The sequence below is a fragment of the Struthio camelus genome, chromosome 9, assembly GCF_040807025.1.
Source record: "Struthio camelus isolate bStrCam1 chromosome 9, bStrCam1.hap1, whole genome shotgun sequence".
Classification (NCBI taxonomy): Eukaryota; Metazoa; Chordata; class Aves; order Struthioniformes; family Struthionidae; genus Struthio; species Struthio camelus.
The window spans coordinates 31,024,488-31,041,195 of record NC_090950.1 but is presented as its reverse complement, the minus strand read 5'-3'; the positions used below and the strand labels follow the sequence as shown (position 1 = coordinate 31,041,195).

The 16,708-nt window shown below is 44.3% G+C and overlaps 1 protein-coding gene across 4 annotated transcripts in view; it reads right to left on the bottom strand.

Moving 5' to 3' along the window:
• PPM1L (protein phosphatase, Mg2+/Mn2+ dependent 1L) overlaps positions 1-16,708 on the bottom strand; it is a 120,648-nt gene that overhangs the window by 11,224 nt on the left and 92,716 nt on the right. For all 4 annotated transcript variants that reach the window (XR_011142825.1, XM_009668535.2, XM_068954329.1 and 1 more), the window contains exon 3: positions 4,210-4,371. Coding sequence is in view for 3 of the 4 variants with exons in the window: in XM_009668535.2 (XP_009666830.1) it covers positions 4,210-4,371 (162 nt within the window). In the remaining variant the exon portion in view is untranslated. The remainder of the gene's footprint in view (positions 1-4,209; positions 4,372-16,708) is intronic.

Genomic DNA, 16,708 nt, shown 5'->3' with positions numbered 1-16,708 from the left:
ACTATCTGCAACTGTTCTTTAGATACGCAGTCAAATAAGCCCTGTCCAGCTGCTGCTCTGTGTTTAGATGGCCTCTTGCTTGAATATTACACAGCCACCTATTTATCAGCGCTGTATTTTTTTTTCATAAGTGATTTGAAAAACAGTTACTCTGAATGCAATCGTATGTATACACTGGAATGACAGGGGACACAATGCAATTAAGAGGAGGTAATTAAAAGTACCCATTATAGACATAATTAGACGACAGCAATACCTGCATCCGTTATTGTACTTACAGAGGAGATATCTGATCTTACTGACGCACTGCAATCTGTGACCTGCCTTTGCGTGTAGGGCTTATGCATACAAAATGACTTTTCACTACCATTGTCAGGCGGCAACCAAAATTTTCTGTGGCACAGATTGAATTCCTGAGGTTTGCTGAAGTTGCTGTTGGCGCTTTTCATGTTTTGTTTTATAGAGTCATCCACACCGAATACTTAAGAATTCTCATTAAAAACCAAACATTCTGCAGCTCTAGCTGTTCCTACAGAAGAAAAGGCATTAAAGAAAAAAAACCTTTTTGGCAATCACACAAAGAGTTTGTGTGTTAGAGAGCTCAGCTCCAAGGATTCTGTTTAAGGTGAATAACTTAAATTTCCATCAGTGACGATCCCCTTGTGGCTCCAGAACTGAGTGTCTCTTCCCAAGTCAAAACTGGTTGTTTCAGGGCTCCCTATTTAAGCCCCTATTCAGAAGGGCATTCCTTGGGAAAACAGCATCCTTGAGTGGCAGGGCGTGCTAGTCCCTATCCCACAGAGATCTCTTGGGGTGGATCGGAGGGGTGGGCTCCTCCTCTCATTCAGCTGCTAGACGAGCAGTGCTGCAGCACTCGGGGCGTGCATCGGACAGTCAGCTTCTTGTGAAAGTAAATTCTGACAAAGACCCTGTGACCGGTGCTGCTCATTATACAGCCACACTACGAAGCAGATGCTTCTAAAAGAAAGCGGCACCTTAGCTCAAAGGGTGAGGGCCCTGCCGCCTATTCTGCAGGCTAGTGCCATCTTGTTTTGGTAGTAGTAATTTCCTTTGGCGGCAGGTTTTGGTACCAATAACCACTCACTGCACTACAGGAACTCTCAAGAGAAATCCGAGTGTTGGCTTCTGGGGATTTCAGCACAAGAGTCAGTAGAGCTATGCTGGACTGATAGAGGAATTTTCTCCTCCAGTTTCAGGCTGTGGGTAGGGAAGACTTCATATGTAGTAGCAGGGATGGGGAAGAAGAGGAGGACTGAATTGCCTCCCCATCCAATAACCCCTGACAGCAGCAAGCTCAAACCTCCTTAACATCCACCATTAGGCAAAGAATGAAGGATTTCTTCAGACTTGTCATCTCAACACTAAGACTCCACACCAAGAAGTACAGGGCAAGTCACACTTTACTTTGAGCTACTCTTTCAGGGTGCCTTGAAGTGATTTATGTCAGACTGACATTTAGAGGATATTTTCTCAAACCAGTTATATGGATTTCACTTTTACAAGAAATCTTATCCTCCTAACACAACTGTGCAGCTAGGTAATAGCTACCTATAAGGCCCTGGTCAGGACGTTGGCATTTGATGGTGCAAAGCAATGCTGAACGTGAAACGTATCATCTTGATGGGGTTATTGTAGCTTTCTTCAGTCGTACCCGATAATGAAACACCTAGCTACTGCAAAACACAAGGTCAGGTACTACTGTCACAGTAATAACGTCAGCTTGATAATTCAGTTTTGGTATTTTGCTTCAATTTTACTGTATACATTAAAATCTAAAGGGCTGTTCCGAAACGTAAACATATCTCAGTATAAAATGGAATCTACTTTTTTAATAGCACTATGAGGTCACAGCAATCATAATAACAAAACGGAGTAGTATGTAGTAAAGAAGTAAATTCCTTAAGTTATTAGGCTAGCTAGAGTATTTCTTGTTTAGTTGCAGACACTTACAGCACTTCCGTGTCTATTAAAATCATTTCTGCCAATGTTGACAATCCATACAATGTCAAGGTTCATTCTTCACACTGCTATGTTAAAGACTCACTTCTACAGCAAAGAAATACCCAAATTATTTTTTTTTCCCTAAATGAAGGCCTTCTCTAAGGCAACAATTTTATAGAACACCTGGTCAATACTGTTAAAGGAGGGCTCACTAAGGGAATTACCAAGATGTAAAAGCATTTTTACAGAAAAATCTCCAGATTTTATTAACACTTCCCCCAAATACATAGCTGAAGCAAAGACAGACCAAGATTTCTCTATTCCTTCTCCTTAGGATTTCTATATTTTTTATTCCCCTTTAGGAACTTATATTCTCTTGGGGTCTCCATCACACAGCAGGCAGACTCACACTGCTCCTGCACTTCCTCAGCAATAAAAGCAAACTCAGAAGAAAGCACACATTCCAAATTATACATCTTCATACAGGGATTCATAATGGTGCGAGTATACTAATAAAATTCCCTAAGGCAGGCAAACCAAAGAAATTTGAACCACCAGATTTGATGAAAGACCAACAAGAACAGAGGAGGTTATTAGGAAACACCTTTAAACATGGTGGCTTAAAAAGAAAAAAGAATTTTTTTTGGAGAAGTCAGTCTTGGCTTGTTCTTGCATTATGGGAGCCTCCCCTTTTAAGCTGGCAGAGCGTCTTGAGGGAAAGGGACTGGTTAATAATTCTAACATTCTAACAAGTGAAATCCCCAGGCAGGAATATTTCAGAAGGGCCTCCACAAGGTTTATAAAGTTCAGAGTGACCTTCATGACTAACTGCTATTAAATTTGATTTTGGATTAGAAGAGGGCCAGTGGTTGAGGTCCAAGCCTTTATTAATACTGTTTGTTGGTGGAGGGCTCAATGCACAGCCCGGCTTTGCCATTATGGTATTTTCTGGTTTTGTAGCATATTGGTAACAGTTTTTTTCAGTTCTTGAAAACGTTAACATATTCCTGCTTCTTTTGCTGTTATTTACAATAAACAAGGACCCCGATGCTGTCCTCTTTGTTGCACTAAAAGCTGCAGTCACAGTCAGGCTGTGACAGAAGAAATGGTGGTAAGAGAAGACAAGAGACTGGTACTGGCAGTGCACTCTGCACGGCGTTACACTGTTAAAACTTCACCCTTTTCTAACAAAAAGAATGGAAAGCAACAGAGGCCAGGTACACACTGAGAAAATTTGGAACGATATAGCGAAGTAATAAAGACTGTATTAGCAGAATTCATATGGAGATCTGATTTTATAGAAACAAAAATGTAAGAGAGGGAAGGAGAGAAGGATTTCAGAGGACAGCAAATTCTACAACTGTCATGGTCACGCTTTGCGCTTAGACTGCGATGAAAACCTGTAGTTTTTTAAAATGTTTTACACTCAGGAAGAACTTCCTATTTCCACTTTATAGTTGAAGAGTCGGAGGCAGAAAGATGACAGCTCTGCAGGCAACGCTCATCAGCAGGTTTAACACAAACAAGAGGGTGAACTTTTCATCATAAAATAAAAATTTGCTGCTGCAGGCAGCAGGGAGCCGAAACAAAAACGAGTTCAAAAGAGACTGAGAAATTCATTGAAAACTGGCTATTAAGCTTGATGATCCAAATGTAACTTCTAGCCCAGGAAGCTGTTAAACTAACAAGTAATGAAAGCTAGAAAGATTTCATGTGGAAAGGTCGCTGTTTCTTATACTCTTTCCCTATACGCCTGTTAAAACGTACGTTTGTACTCATTAACGGTCATTACATGGGAACAAAAATAGCTCTAATGAATTAGATTAATAGCCTGCTTATTTTAAGAAGTAAACTGTGCTCAGTTTTAGACCCATCCTCTTACATAAAGGCTGCAGATAAGACATTGTTGTGAAAAGGCCTGTAATGCTGCTGTTCCTGTTTATTAATTTGCTCCCTGCAGAGAGCACAAGGGAACTGGCCAGGGCGTTCACCTGCCCGTTGAAGATGACGGTTGCAGGCCCTGCTCTGACACTGGCGCGTGAGGGCGTAGGTCAGTCTGCTTCCATTTATCTGTCTGCACCTTGAAATCCCACTGAAAAGTGCTCTATTAACAATGGAAGATTTTATTTGCTGTTTCCTCAGTCTGGTACCTTTCAGTATTTTTAGAGGGGAAAAGTCTGTTATTATTGGGAGAGTAAAGAGAAGAAAGATGAATCTTCAGTTTAAAACAAAAATGTTAAAACTCACCAGCTCTTTTAATCCTCTTCCTCTCCTTCAGTTGGTAGGGTTTGTGATCGTGGGACAAGGGGATAGCGTTCCCATCCTTGTCGCACAGGACTCCTCGCGAATCACCAACATTGGCCACTGTGAGTTCTTTATCTGACAACAATGCAATCAAACAAGTTGTACCTGGGGAAAAAGGGAAAGCAAAGCAAAAGCATTTATTTAGGATGACCAGCAGTTACACTGCAAGTTTTCTCCTACGGATATTCAAGTCTATCAGATTTTAGCTTTCAGAGGTGGGGATTACAGGGTCACTCCCCATTCACAGTATCTCACACAGTTATTTGGCCAAAGTTTTACAGTGAGTCCATAGAAGAACCGGCCTTGATGGGAGCTTCTCACAGCACTCGCTCTGCATTGCTCTTGCCCAGAGTGGCAGGCAGATGAGTGACGTGCATAGCTGAAAACTTCAAACTTCTTGGTCTTCTGTTCTGGCAGGAAAACAGTAACTAGCGCGAAAATGTTCTTTACATTAAGAACGGTAGAGAGGGGCTCAAGTGGCAGGAGTATATTCTCAGACTCCCTCTGGTAGCTGTCTTTTCCTCACGGTCAAGGAAAGTAGTAAGAGACAAGTCTACGTTGGCACCAGGGCCCACCAGCAGTTTCCATGAACATAAACTACTGCATTTGAAACATGCACGAGTAAAACGAGTCTTCTCTCTCCTTATCCGTTCAAGATCTGGTGCCAAGATTTACATGCCTTGCCAACCTCCCAGGCCTCGATAAAGGCAGGCTGCACAGCTTCTGCCTGATACAGGTTACGATTTCAGATGGCACCTGTGGTGCAGATGAACTGCTGTGTATGGGTGCTTATGTTGCACCGTATACTCGGTAAGGAGGGAGCAGCAAAATGGCTGAAACTACTGTTAGTAAGGAAGACTATACATCCAAAGGACACAGTGCGTTTTACTGAAAAAAGAGAAAGCCTTTACAGTTTAATTACTTTAATCTGTACTTACACAGAAAAATTAACCATTGACTACAGTATCGAATAGGGTGGCTGGAGCGGCGGGAAAGAGCGGCTGCTTTTAAACGTACTGACCCTACAGTTTTTATTTTCCTTATTTAATTGATGCAGAGCAGAATGAACTTTGAGCAAAACAGACCCCATTACAAAGATACCTCTTGTACGTTTTCTCCTCCTAGTCAGTATAACACGAGCTGTATTCCTAAGCACCCTAGCTATTAAAAAATATTCCTTTCAGATACGTTAGACCAGATGTCACAATTTCATTAACATTTTGGAACAGAAACTTGCCAAATATGTTTTTAGATACACCCTACCAAACATTAAAAGGGAACACTCCTGACAGTTTCGGTGACAGAGCAGTACTAAAACACAAAACATAACTCTAGTATCTTTCAACAGTAAATACAATTGATTTCATGGTTGCTTTCTTCTCCTTTTACGTAGACCAGAAAAGCGCATGGTGAATTTTCATCTCTGTTGTTTATTTACATCTGATTATTCAAAAAACGAGGCATCTACCCTTCTCATATAAGGGGGATTGACAGGGAGAAACAGCACCAGCTGGGCAAGGGAAGGTGACAGGCAGTACCGAAAAGCTTTTAGGAGCTGTCTGACATGTACTTGTTCATTTATCTGCATTAGGATGAGGAAGGTTGGGTAAACGAATTCCCGCAAACGCACACCCCTTGCAGTCGCTGGCGTGCACTAGGCCTCGGAGGTGGGACGAGCAGGGAAGGAGCGCCCGCACGCAGGGCGCCCTACGCCAAGCTCTCGGTGCATTTCCCCGATCACGGCCAAAAGTTACCACTTGAGCTCACGGGCAGGACAGAGCTGCCAGCCTGCCTGACAAAGGGCCCAAGTGATGAATTCTTCACCAATAGGGAGTGTTTTAAAGCAAAACATCTCTGCTTGTACTTTTAATCAGACAAGGAAGCAGTTTTAATGAAAAAGCCAATAACAGAGCACTCCAGCACATCCCACTGTCAACAGCAGCTTCGGACCTCTGTGAGTTTGCCCCTGGAGAGCTAAATTAGGGCTTAAGTCTAAATTCTCATGTCAGTGGCTTGTGGCAAAGCTGTCCAAAATCAGAATTTCAAACTATGTTTTGCTGTTCCCATGTCCATAGCTGAATGTCCCATGATTGGTATAAATAAAATAGCCAGTAATAAACCGCTTGTGTTTAGATGCACTATGTTTGTTCTAAAGATTTATTTTTAACTTAATGGTCTGTTCCTGCACAGCTCTGAACTAGAACTATTTTTCACAGACAGGCATATATATATATATATATATATATATATATTTTTTTTTTTTGCAATTGACTGACAGATTATAAACATAAGTGGATATAGTTTCCCATTTGTTGCTAAGAAAATCTGCTCGATGCAGAACGTAATGGTTCACCTAACAATAGGACATACAGAGAAAGCCCCTCCACCAGAATCACCCAAGGAACCAAGGAAAATTAGCTGCCTGCTCAAGAAATATCTTGATTGAAAGCTAAACGAGATTGTGCCAAAGGATATTAAGAAGGTAAAGGGCCACCCGCTGGCTGGATTCCAGCATCAGCTCTGTCACTCATCATCTCCCCCCCGCCCTCTCCCCCCCAACGTTAACCTCGCTGGGCTCGCCTCCACCTCTCCCAGGGCTCAGATCCACCCACGGGCAGCAACAACGCAAGGAGCAGTTCGGACGCGAGGCACCTGGCATTGCCGCCCTGATGAACAGACCTGCGCCAGAGCCAGAGGGCTGCTTAGCAGTTAAAATACCAGTGTTCCCTTTGAGCAAGGGGTGTAATGGCATTCCTACCACCCTGCCTACCCTGAGGAGCAGGGCAGAGCCGAGCCGAGCCACGTGAGCAGAGGTGTAGCCACGGAGAAGAAAACAAAGACATCAGAAAAATCTAGTGCAGGTGCAGCCTAATACCTCCATGCCTCCTCTTATAAAATAAGGATAATAAGCGTTACTGCGTTTGCGAAGCGCTTTTGAGATTTGTTTACGATTACTATTACTACTCTTAGTGGGTAGGATGACAAGATTATGCCAACTGAAATGGCCTTTTAGAGGTTTCAAAACATAGTATTAGCGCTGAAGCGTTGCACTCCGACTTCATTTTGCTAAGATCCATCGAATCCAATGGCAGCTCGACACAGTAGCCATGGACGCTCATACAGACTCCATGTTTTTGGACCTAATTAATGCTGAAAAGACAAGCGTTAGACTGTTCATTCTACAAATATGCGTTTGAAAGTATTGGAAAGAGAGCTGCATCAATATCAAAACAAAAAATGTTAAGAGTACAGTAAGTTGCAAAGCCACCTGACTATCCTCTACCATGGTCTTTTGGGACAGCAGAGCAGCAAGTCTCTAGGTGGGAGCTCTAAGTGGTGAGAGTACAGATAAGCAGGATATCCTCTGGGAACTCTAAATGAGGATACAGCCTATTGCTGCAGGGTGCAGCTGTTCATTTAGGCAAAGCACAATGTGAAGTAGGATTTGAGGTCACCTCATTCTCTACCTGAACAAAAGCGATTAACATTGCAAATCCACGAAGCTTTGCATCAATAAGAAAATTATAGTGGTAAACTGCATCCTCTTTTGCCTTTATTTATTAAGCTTTCCAACGTTCAAGCATGGTGCAAGCATAGTAGTAGCATAGTGCTGACCATCTGCAAGAGTAGATGAAGATGGTACCTGCTGAAGCCCGTCTGATGTCTTGTCTAAACTTCAGAAAGAAAAAGCACAGCCACCTTCACATTTTTGATTGAAAACAAAACCTATGAAATGTAAAAAAGGGGCAACAGTTGAAGCCCTCTTGGAAGGGAATACAAAGCCAAAAAGGCCTCGTCCAGCTCAGGAACAACTCCGGCAGGCTCTCAGCAGACTGTGGGACAGACACGCATCCGCACCGTCCAAGGGGCTGGAACTTTCCCTCACCTATCACATAATAATCTTCTTTCAAAAGATGAGAGCTCCTTCTTTTCCCTTTCACTGCCATCTTGGCCTGACATTTGCGTTTGTAAACTGAGTACCCGAATTCATTGTCTCTTAGGTGTACAAGATCACCCTGCGCTCAGCAAATTACCTTCCATCTTTCTAGTGACAGGCTCACAGCATTTATTTTTCCTACAGCAGTAGTAAAAATCTTAAGTCTCCTAGTAAGGAAAATACTGCAAATAACATTTCAGGGACTTGATGTTTAGAAGATAAAACACATCAAAAATACAGTCATTATTACAACCCTGTATAAAAATGGTAACTTTGAATATAGTCCTATTGGTTAGATGATCTATGCGAATGAAAAAGCACAAGAATCTAAAACACAAGGTAATTTCCAAAATGATTTACGAAGCATCAGTTGCTTCCATCTCTCTCGCAGCCCCTGACTGATGGCTGGGCTATCATTAAGTCCCTGACCTCATGGTCCAGCCTGTCACTACATGAGAAAGCAAACTTATTTTACTTTGTTTTCTTTTCCATCTATTTTTATTTCAGTCATTAAACCTTGGGTAGAGTTAGAAAATGCTGTGCTCTTGTCAGTCGCCTCAGATTTAATGCAATTGCACAATGGAAAATTCCCAACATAAAGGGTCCAAAATCGAGAACACATGTTATATTAGTCCCTCGATGCAGCTGGCTGAATAATACCCTGCTGAGCAGTTTAAAAAGGAAATCACCAGAAAATTTAAAACCTGTAGTATACTGACTGCAGAGATAGGGGATTTTTTTGTTTGCCTTTTTTTTCCCCCTTCGTCAGATAAGATTATTGGTGTTATATTTTAGCGTTAGACAAGGTGCATTGTAAAAGTCAAGGTTGCACCAGCTCTACTGTTTTTTACATAACTGCTTAAGCTAAAGAACAAAAATTTACCAGAGCATGAATAGGACCCGATTAACATATCTGAAGGAATTAGAGAGCATAGGCATGATCCAGCTCAGGCGACAGCCTGCTGGAGAGCTCTTTGTTAGCTGGAGATCAGCTCCAGACGTGATGGAGCTGCAAGGAATGGAGCAAGGGATCTGCCGGGAGCCGCCCATAGCCGCCCAGGCCCCGCTACCACCCGGCCCAGGGAAGGTTGCCCCCCTCCCCCTGGTCCACACTTGACACCTACGCCTGCTCAGGTACCGCGGCCCAGCAGAGGCGCTTCACGGCCGATGTCCAAGTTCTCACATCTCACCCCAAATCCCCTTTTGCCCAGCCACTGCCAGCGGAGCTGCCGGCTCCCGACTTATGCGACTGCCAGGTGGGAAGGCTGCAGAGCCGCCTTCCTCCTCGCGCTCCCCTTTTAGGCTGTGGGAAACGGCTCCAAAACCTGCTCAGTGACGGGAACTGAGCCCACCTCCTCACCCGGTGGCAAGGCTCTTGCATTGCAACGTCATCACCTGCTCTTTCCTGCACGCTGGAGCGGGCCCCGCTCGGCCCTCGCAAAGCCTGGCCGGTGCAGCAGACTTGGCTGTGCGCTGGGAGGGAGATTTGGGGATCTCCCAAACGGGGATTTTTGGCTGCTCCCAGGGCTCAGGCTGCCGCTGCCAGGCAAGCTCCTTGGTTGGGTCCCACGCGGTGGCCTGAAAGCTTCTGTCACGTGCAACGAGCTGACGGCAAAGCTCAGCATCTGGGAACGGGTGTCCCACGGGACGGCCGAAGGACAAGGTTTCCTGCTGGGCTGGGCGAGGGCTGGCGCAAGGAGCCCAGTCCTACTGCCCCAGCCACCTTTCAAAGGAAAGTACCCGCCAGAGAAGTCTTGTATTTTGTTGTCATGGCAACTAATGCTCCCAAAATTACTACAATAAAAAAAACAGAGCCCAGTTTCTTTAAGAGGAGTCTTGCAGACTTGGCACACCAACAAGGGTCTTGCAGTTTGCTAACTGTTTGCTTCAGTCCTGCTCTGCACAATCTTTTTAATTTCTCAAGCTAAAAGATGAAGTGCAATAGTTAAGCAGAAGGGGAAAGAATGAGAGAAAAAGCAATCAGGAGATGTAAGAAAGAAAAAAATAAAGCTATGGAAGTGGCTGAAGGATATCTGTCATCAGCAAAACTTCACGGGGATACATGTAGCACAAGGATGCCCCAAGGCAGCCAGCACATGCTGCGGCTGATGCACAAGGAGAGCAGAGAGGTATGTTTTAGATCACTACAAGAGCAAAAGCAATTCTGGAACTCGAATTGAAAGAGGGGCGATAACGGACTGAAACCTACTGCACAGACCATACATATCATAGGGAGGTTTCAGGCATAAGTCTAAGTAGGCATGTTTGACTTAGAGAAAGTGAAACGAGGCAGCGAGATAACCAAGACTGCAGCAGCTGTTGTGGATGTCAGAAGTTGATTGAAACTTCCCCCCCCACCCCCGTCCTCGTTTCATTCTACTCCCTTACCAAAAGGGGCAGGTATTTTCACTAAGTCCCCCCTTTTTCCTCTTTTTTTCTCTGCTGAATTTTCTTACTCTTTTCCAGTGATTATACGGTCTCTCGTGATGCCCCCACAGCTTTCAGCTTCCCAGCACATGTACCCTCTGACCTTGCTCTTGGCCATTCCTTCCTCCTTTTCACTCTTTCTACCCTGAAATTTGCCCATCCCTCCCCTGTAAGAAACCACACCTCCACCCTGCCCTATCTCATCTCTTAAACTGCAAAGTAGGGGACAAAATCCCATGACGGAGACCTTCCTCCACGGCCTGTCCTGAACAACTGTACTTCTCCAGTGTGCCTCTTCCCCTCTTTCAGCTTGCTTTTTCAAGTCCTCCCTTGCTTTCTGGAGGCTCTTGGCACAGAATTTCTTTTTCAGAGAAAAATGACAAATGAGACTTTCCTCTTCCTAGATTTTAACCATAACTTCCCCTTTTGCAGAATTTTCCCCAGATTATATATGCCAAAGTTTTTCATCTGCGGTCTCCCATCAACCTTTCTTCCTGGTTGAGCGACTTGACTTTAACCCTTTTTATTCACTGTCATCTCATCCCTATGCTTCTCTGGCTCTTTTCTTTTGCAATGCAAGCCTGTCTCAGTAATGCCGCTCTTTAAAAAAAAAAAAAACCCCATCATTAACCTTGATAATTTTTAGGGCTACCACTCCTTTCTCGTCTCATCCGTACGCCCACTGAACATGCTGTTAATAGTTACTGCCTGGGGTTTTCTCTCGCTCCGGTTCTGTGTTACACTTTCTCTAACCTAGCCTCTGCCTCAGGCTCTCCACTGAAGCTGCTTTTGCTGAGGTCTTAATAACATCTCCTAGCCAAAGCACAGACACCCGTGGTCTCTCACGCTGCTTATCTGCCTTCCCCGCAGGCAGCTTAGCTCTTCTTGGCTCACGTGACACTTGTTCTCGCCTCCTTCTCCTCTTTGCTCCTCTAATCGCCAACATCTCTCGCAGCACAATCTCCGAGCACCTCTTCATCCCTCTCTGTCTTAGGCTCACACAGCTCTGACCGTCTCTGACCTGCTCCATTTCTCCCTTAAAAGCTTACTGCTATGTAATCTCACCTGCAAACACACACAGCACCTACGTTTCTATACAGACCTCACAGACCTCCTTTTCTATTCCCCTTATGTCACTTCTGTCACCTACAAGGTCAGCCTTCCCCCCCGCCCCCCCCAGATATTTATCCTCTGCCCAACACTTCCATGGGCCACCACAGCACTCCTTGTCTTCCCTCGGCCTCTGCTGCAGCCTGCTGTGCTTGGTGCGCACATTGCCGGGGCCTCTTCCACAAAGGCCACAGCACCATTTCCCGCTCAGAAATCCCGCTGGAGCCTTGCGTCCAGGCTCTAAGCCTGGTAAAGGGTTTCTGCACCAGTTCTCTCTGGGATACAGTAATGAGGTCGCTGGACATAACTATAATTGAAACGTCCCTGCGCAGATGGAGGGAGCTGCCACGGCCGGAGCGAGCATGTGTTAATGCTGCCCCCAAACCTCAAGTCAGCTAGATGACATAAGAAATGCCTTTGAACCCCATGTTTCAAGGTAGCCAAGGCATCAAGAGGAACAGACCAGTTTGCTGCCTCATCGCAGCTTCCTAATACATTCCTAATACTACGCTTCTCTGCGTAGGAGCAAAGAAGAAAATTGGTAGAATAACGACCTCAAAAACATAAACCACCACCGTCGTCTTTGGAGAGGCCAACACCGTCCTCCCCTTGTTGGTATCAGCTCAGCTGTGGAAACAAAGCAAAGCAGCAAGAGAAAGAGAGGAGAAATAAGCATGTAATCAATATTAATTTTTAGACAGAGACAGAGATAATACGAAGAGACCAGAAGAACTACAAGGCAGTGACCAGGAGTAAACCAAGAGTTAACAGAAGAAGGATGTGCAGCCTTTGATACGGTTCGCAGTAGAAGGACCACGGTGGGTTGCATTGGTTGGGACCACAGTGAAGTCAGGGGAGAAAAGATTCCTGAGTAACCTTGATCAGAAAGGAAAGCATTCTGGGTGCCCAGGCTTGGAACACGTGCAAATGGACAAGGCTTTCAACAGCTGCACTTCTAAGGATCAAATATGGTGCTAGAGAAACTTTCTATTTAAACAGCATGACGCCTGCTCTGACGGTATCCTTTGGAAATAGCAGCAGGTTGGAAACAGCCAGATCCCTTGCCTGGAGCTGCTTTTGGCAAGCGATCCTCACGGGCACCATGGGGCCGAGGCTAGTCCAAGCAAAGCTGGTGGGAGCAGGGGCAAGGGCTTTATAGCCAGGGAGGACAAACATTTGGAGGAAGATGAAATAAACATATTCCGTATATCTCAAGAGACGTGAGGTAATCTGAAATCTTATAAAGACGATGTACGTTTACCAATAGCCTGTTAACATTTTTTTTTTTTTTTAAATCCAACATAAAAATAAGTTTCTCTTCAGATTAGAAACATGGTTAGTAAACCATAAAATGGTTACAACAACAACAACAATGCTTCTTTATGACTTTTGGGCTTGCAAGTATAGTTGCTGGCAGAAAAACAAGAAATTGAGAACAAGTCTTGAAAGCAAGGATAAACCTATGTTTAAATAACAGTATTGATAAATAGGAGCTTCAGGTCTGGCTTCTGCTCTTGCCCTTTTGCCATATATCCCATATATTTTTGGAGTGGTAGTGAACAAAACCCCCCAATCTTGGAAATTCAGCCTCGCCTCCAGCATCAGAGGAAGGTGATGGCTGAAAGGAAAGAGTGGCAGCTCCAAGCAGGAGCCTCCATTGCACGTCAGTTTTTAAGATATTCTTCTCTATTGCTGTAGGGTCAGCAAGGAAATAAAGAATACGCTGGGAGACAAACTAAAATAAATATATGTCGAAGCACAGAAACAAACAGTAGCTCAAACTTGCCAAAATCGTGCTCAGTTTGAAAGAAAAGAAAAAAGATGAAGGTAAATCTTTTGGATGTTAAATGCGAGGAGTCTGCACCGCACTTCAGAACTCCTCGACTCAGAGGCATCTGGGGAAAAAACCCCAAAGTCACCTGTGATATCTGCCAATCAGACTACAAAATTCAGTGAAACTCTTTCGTCCATGAAAGAAGCAAAACCTCCCGAAGAGATTACTACTAAACGCATCTTAAAACTGGAACCAGCTAGGCTCCTAGATGAAAGTCTGGGAATGCCCAGCCCCAAGCCAGGCAAAGTGACTAACACCCCAGCTGCTAAAGCACCGCAGAGTTCACGCTGCTGAGGCTCTGGCGGTGGCAGGCCGTGAGGACAGGTACGGTATTGTTTGCAGAAATAATTAGTACTTCGCGATCACCATAAAAATGGTAGAACTTGTTGATTAAACTGGCAGCTCAAGCTCCAAAATCCTTCCCACTGCTATTCCTGTTTCGTGCCGTTTGCCCTCCTCCTTTCCCTCCAGAGTAGGTGCACAAGGAAGCTGAGGAAGAGACGTTTACCTGAGCAAAGGGACAAGTGTGCCAAAGTGAACTGGCCAAGGCGGGAGCAGCAGTGACCGATGGGGCGCGCATCCGCCATGGTGCGCGGTGCTCAGTCATGCAGACAACCAGTCGGCTAAGGAGAGCGCGACAGCGAAGTAAACCTGCACACAGAATTGTGAAAAAATGGCTTTTCTGGGCCGAGAAGCAGAAGTCAGCTTCTGCTCTGCATCTGGTGAGAAACGAGCGTGCGGCCTTGTCCGTCGCCTGCCAGTCCTGCCGCTGCGGACCGGCCTCCTCGGGGTGCTCTTGGCTCTGCAGGAGAAACTCCAGAGCTCCCTGTCTGCTTCACACGGTGCCCGGCCAAAACCGCTGCCCACAGCGTGCTTTTGATCGTACCCATTGTCACACCCCATCTGTGCGGAAAGAGGTCTTTTGTTTACCCTCTAGCCTGCCTAATCAGCCCCGCCTTATCAGCGACTTCACGCTGGATCAGAAGTATATTAAAAAAAATCTCTGAACAACTGCTTTTTGCTAAGTCTGAATCCCATTTCACAAACTCACGGTGTACGTTATCTTAAGCACTTCTGTGACGTCCGACAGTAGGAGAACGCAGGTCTACAACACCCTGAAGTGCAGCTGCATTCAGAGAGACTGGGAATCCAAGAAACTGGGTACTCAATTGGCTGGACTGATAATAAACTTTCCCATCTCTTTACAACAGCGCTTAAGCACGAACTCACACAATAATTAAGCAAGAACCAATATCTTCAAGCTTCAGGAGTCTCCAAAAGGTAACAGAATTACTCAGAACAATGCAAAAAATGGGGGAAAAAAACAGTACAGATTCACACTTACTCTCTGACAGCAACTCACACTGTACATAGTTTTCTTCTCATTTATAAACCGTGCTTTTACATTTGCCTTACAGGGACTTCAAATCCTAAACAATAAGACTATATATATAGTAGATTTTAGGGCCGATATGTGGTATTTTTATTATTGATATAGCTGTCCTTTATGCCCATCTACCTTTAATTGCTCCTCTGTCTCCCTCATAGACCAGTCACGTTGCCTTGAATGTCTGTTTTACATGCTGTACACATACACCTCGGGCAACGCAAATAAAACTTCGATTACAGCCTGTGGAATAGGAAAGGCTGAGAAACACACTGTAAATACAGGAGGGAGCATGAGGCAGGCTCTTCCTTCCCAAGAGCAGGAATATGGATGAAAAGGGGAGAGGAGGGAGGGGAAACAGTACCCGGTCAAGCTCATGACACCCTGCCTTTGTGTGCCCTCCAAACGCCCCACCTATTCTCATCCAAAACCATAAGATCTAAAATCCAATTATCCAGGGCTTATCTATGAGATAAGCGAGGACAAAAATCAAGCTGCAGGTGCTCACGCTTCATTCACACTGGGGACACGGAGGGAACCACAGGAACAGGCAGGCTGAAGCCCTGACTCGCTTTGAAGCTCCCCAAACGACTGGCTCTGCACTGAAAAGGCAGACCAAAGCAGTTATTGAAAACAACACTTCTCCGATCTGAAAAAGTAATCACAACAACCTGCAATTATCTGCAAACTCGAGAGGAATCTCGCTGTAAAACCTTTGCTGAGCCGGACAATTTCCATCTCAGCAGCGCGCGTTGCTGCCTTCGCCGGTTCCCTTGCTGGAGGCAGCCCTTCCGCAGCAACGTTCGCATTGCGCTTAGCTTCTCTAATGTCATCAAGCCATTGCCAAAGATCTAGTGAAAGGCCAAATTCACTGTGCTCACTACCTCTTCTTTGTCCTTACTCTTTTACAGGTTATTGAAACATTTAAATAATTATACAATTTCCTTTAGCAGAAGCTATGCAGGTTAGAGCAAATGCTATTATCTTCTCCAAAATATTACGCAATTTCAGCAAATTACTGGGTTAACCGTCTGCCCATGGAATATAGCTCTCATCAATCACAGCCCCTTTCAAAAATACAAGTGCATTTTTAAAGCCCTTTCCCTCAAATCTCTTGCACAGTATATGGGACTGAAGAGATTACACGTCATTCAGTCATTTCATCCTTGAACTCCCTTAGTGCTGATATTTCATACCCTTCTTTTAGTTAAAAAATTTGTTTTGTAAAACTCAGTTCTGTAAAGCACGAACCTAAAAAACCCCCCCACGTATTCTGAAAATTCAAGGACTTATAATTGACTAATCATTTCAACGTAACTTTTTTCCCTAAAATTAAAAGAATTCCTTCTTTTAAAATAGATGAAAAGAAATGCCAAACTCAGAAATACACATAAATTACTGTGGATCTTTCTACAAACGTAGCTTAATTTCAATCATGAAACAATTCCTACTCGACCGAACACAGTACTATTTTAAGATTTTATATGTGAAACAAAGGAGAAGAGTATCATACTACATTCCTATTTAGATACGTCTTATTTTCCTGTCTAAACAACCAGCACATAGAGGTCAGTCAATCCCATTCAACATTAATCACATTATACTTATCATAAACACTAGTTCTGAATAGATTTACTGACTAACAGATTTGTGCAGATGTTCTGACAGGCTTTATAAAAAGTATCTAAAAGTTTTTTCCAGATAAGAAAACAACCCCTGCAAGGCAGCGAGGATGTGCATCAGCTAA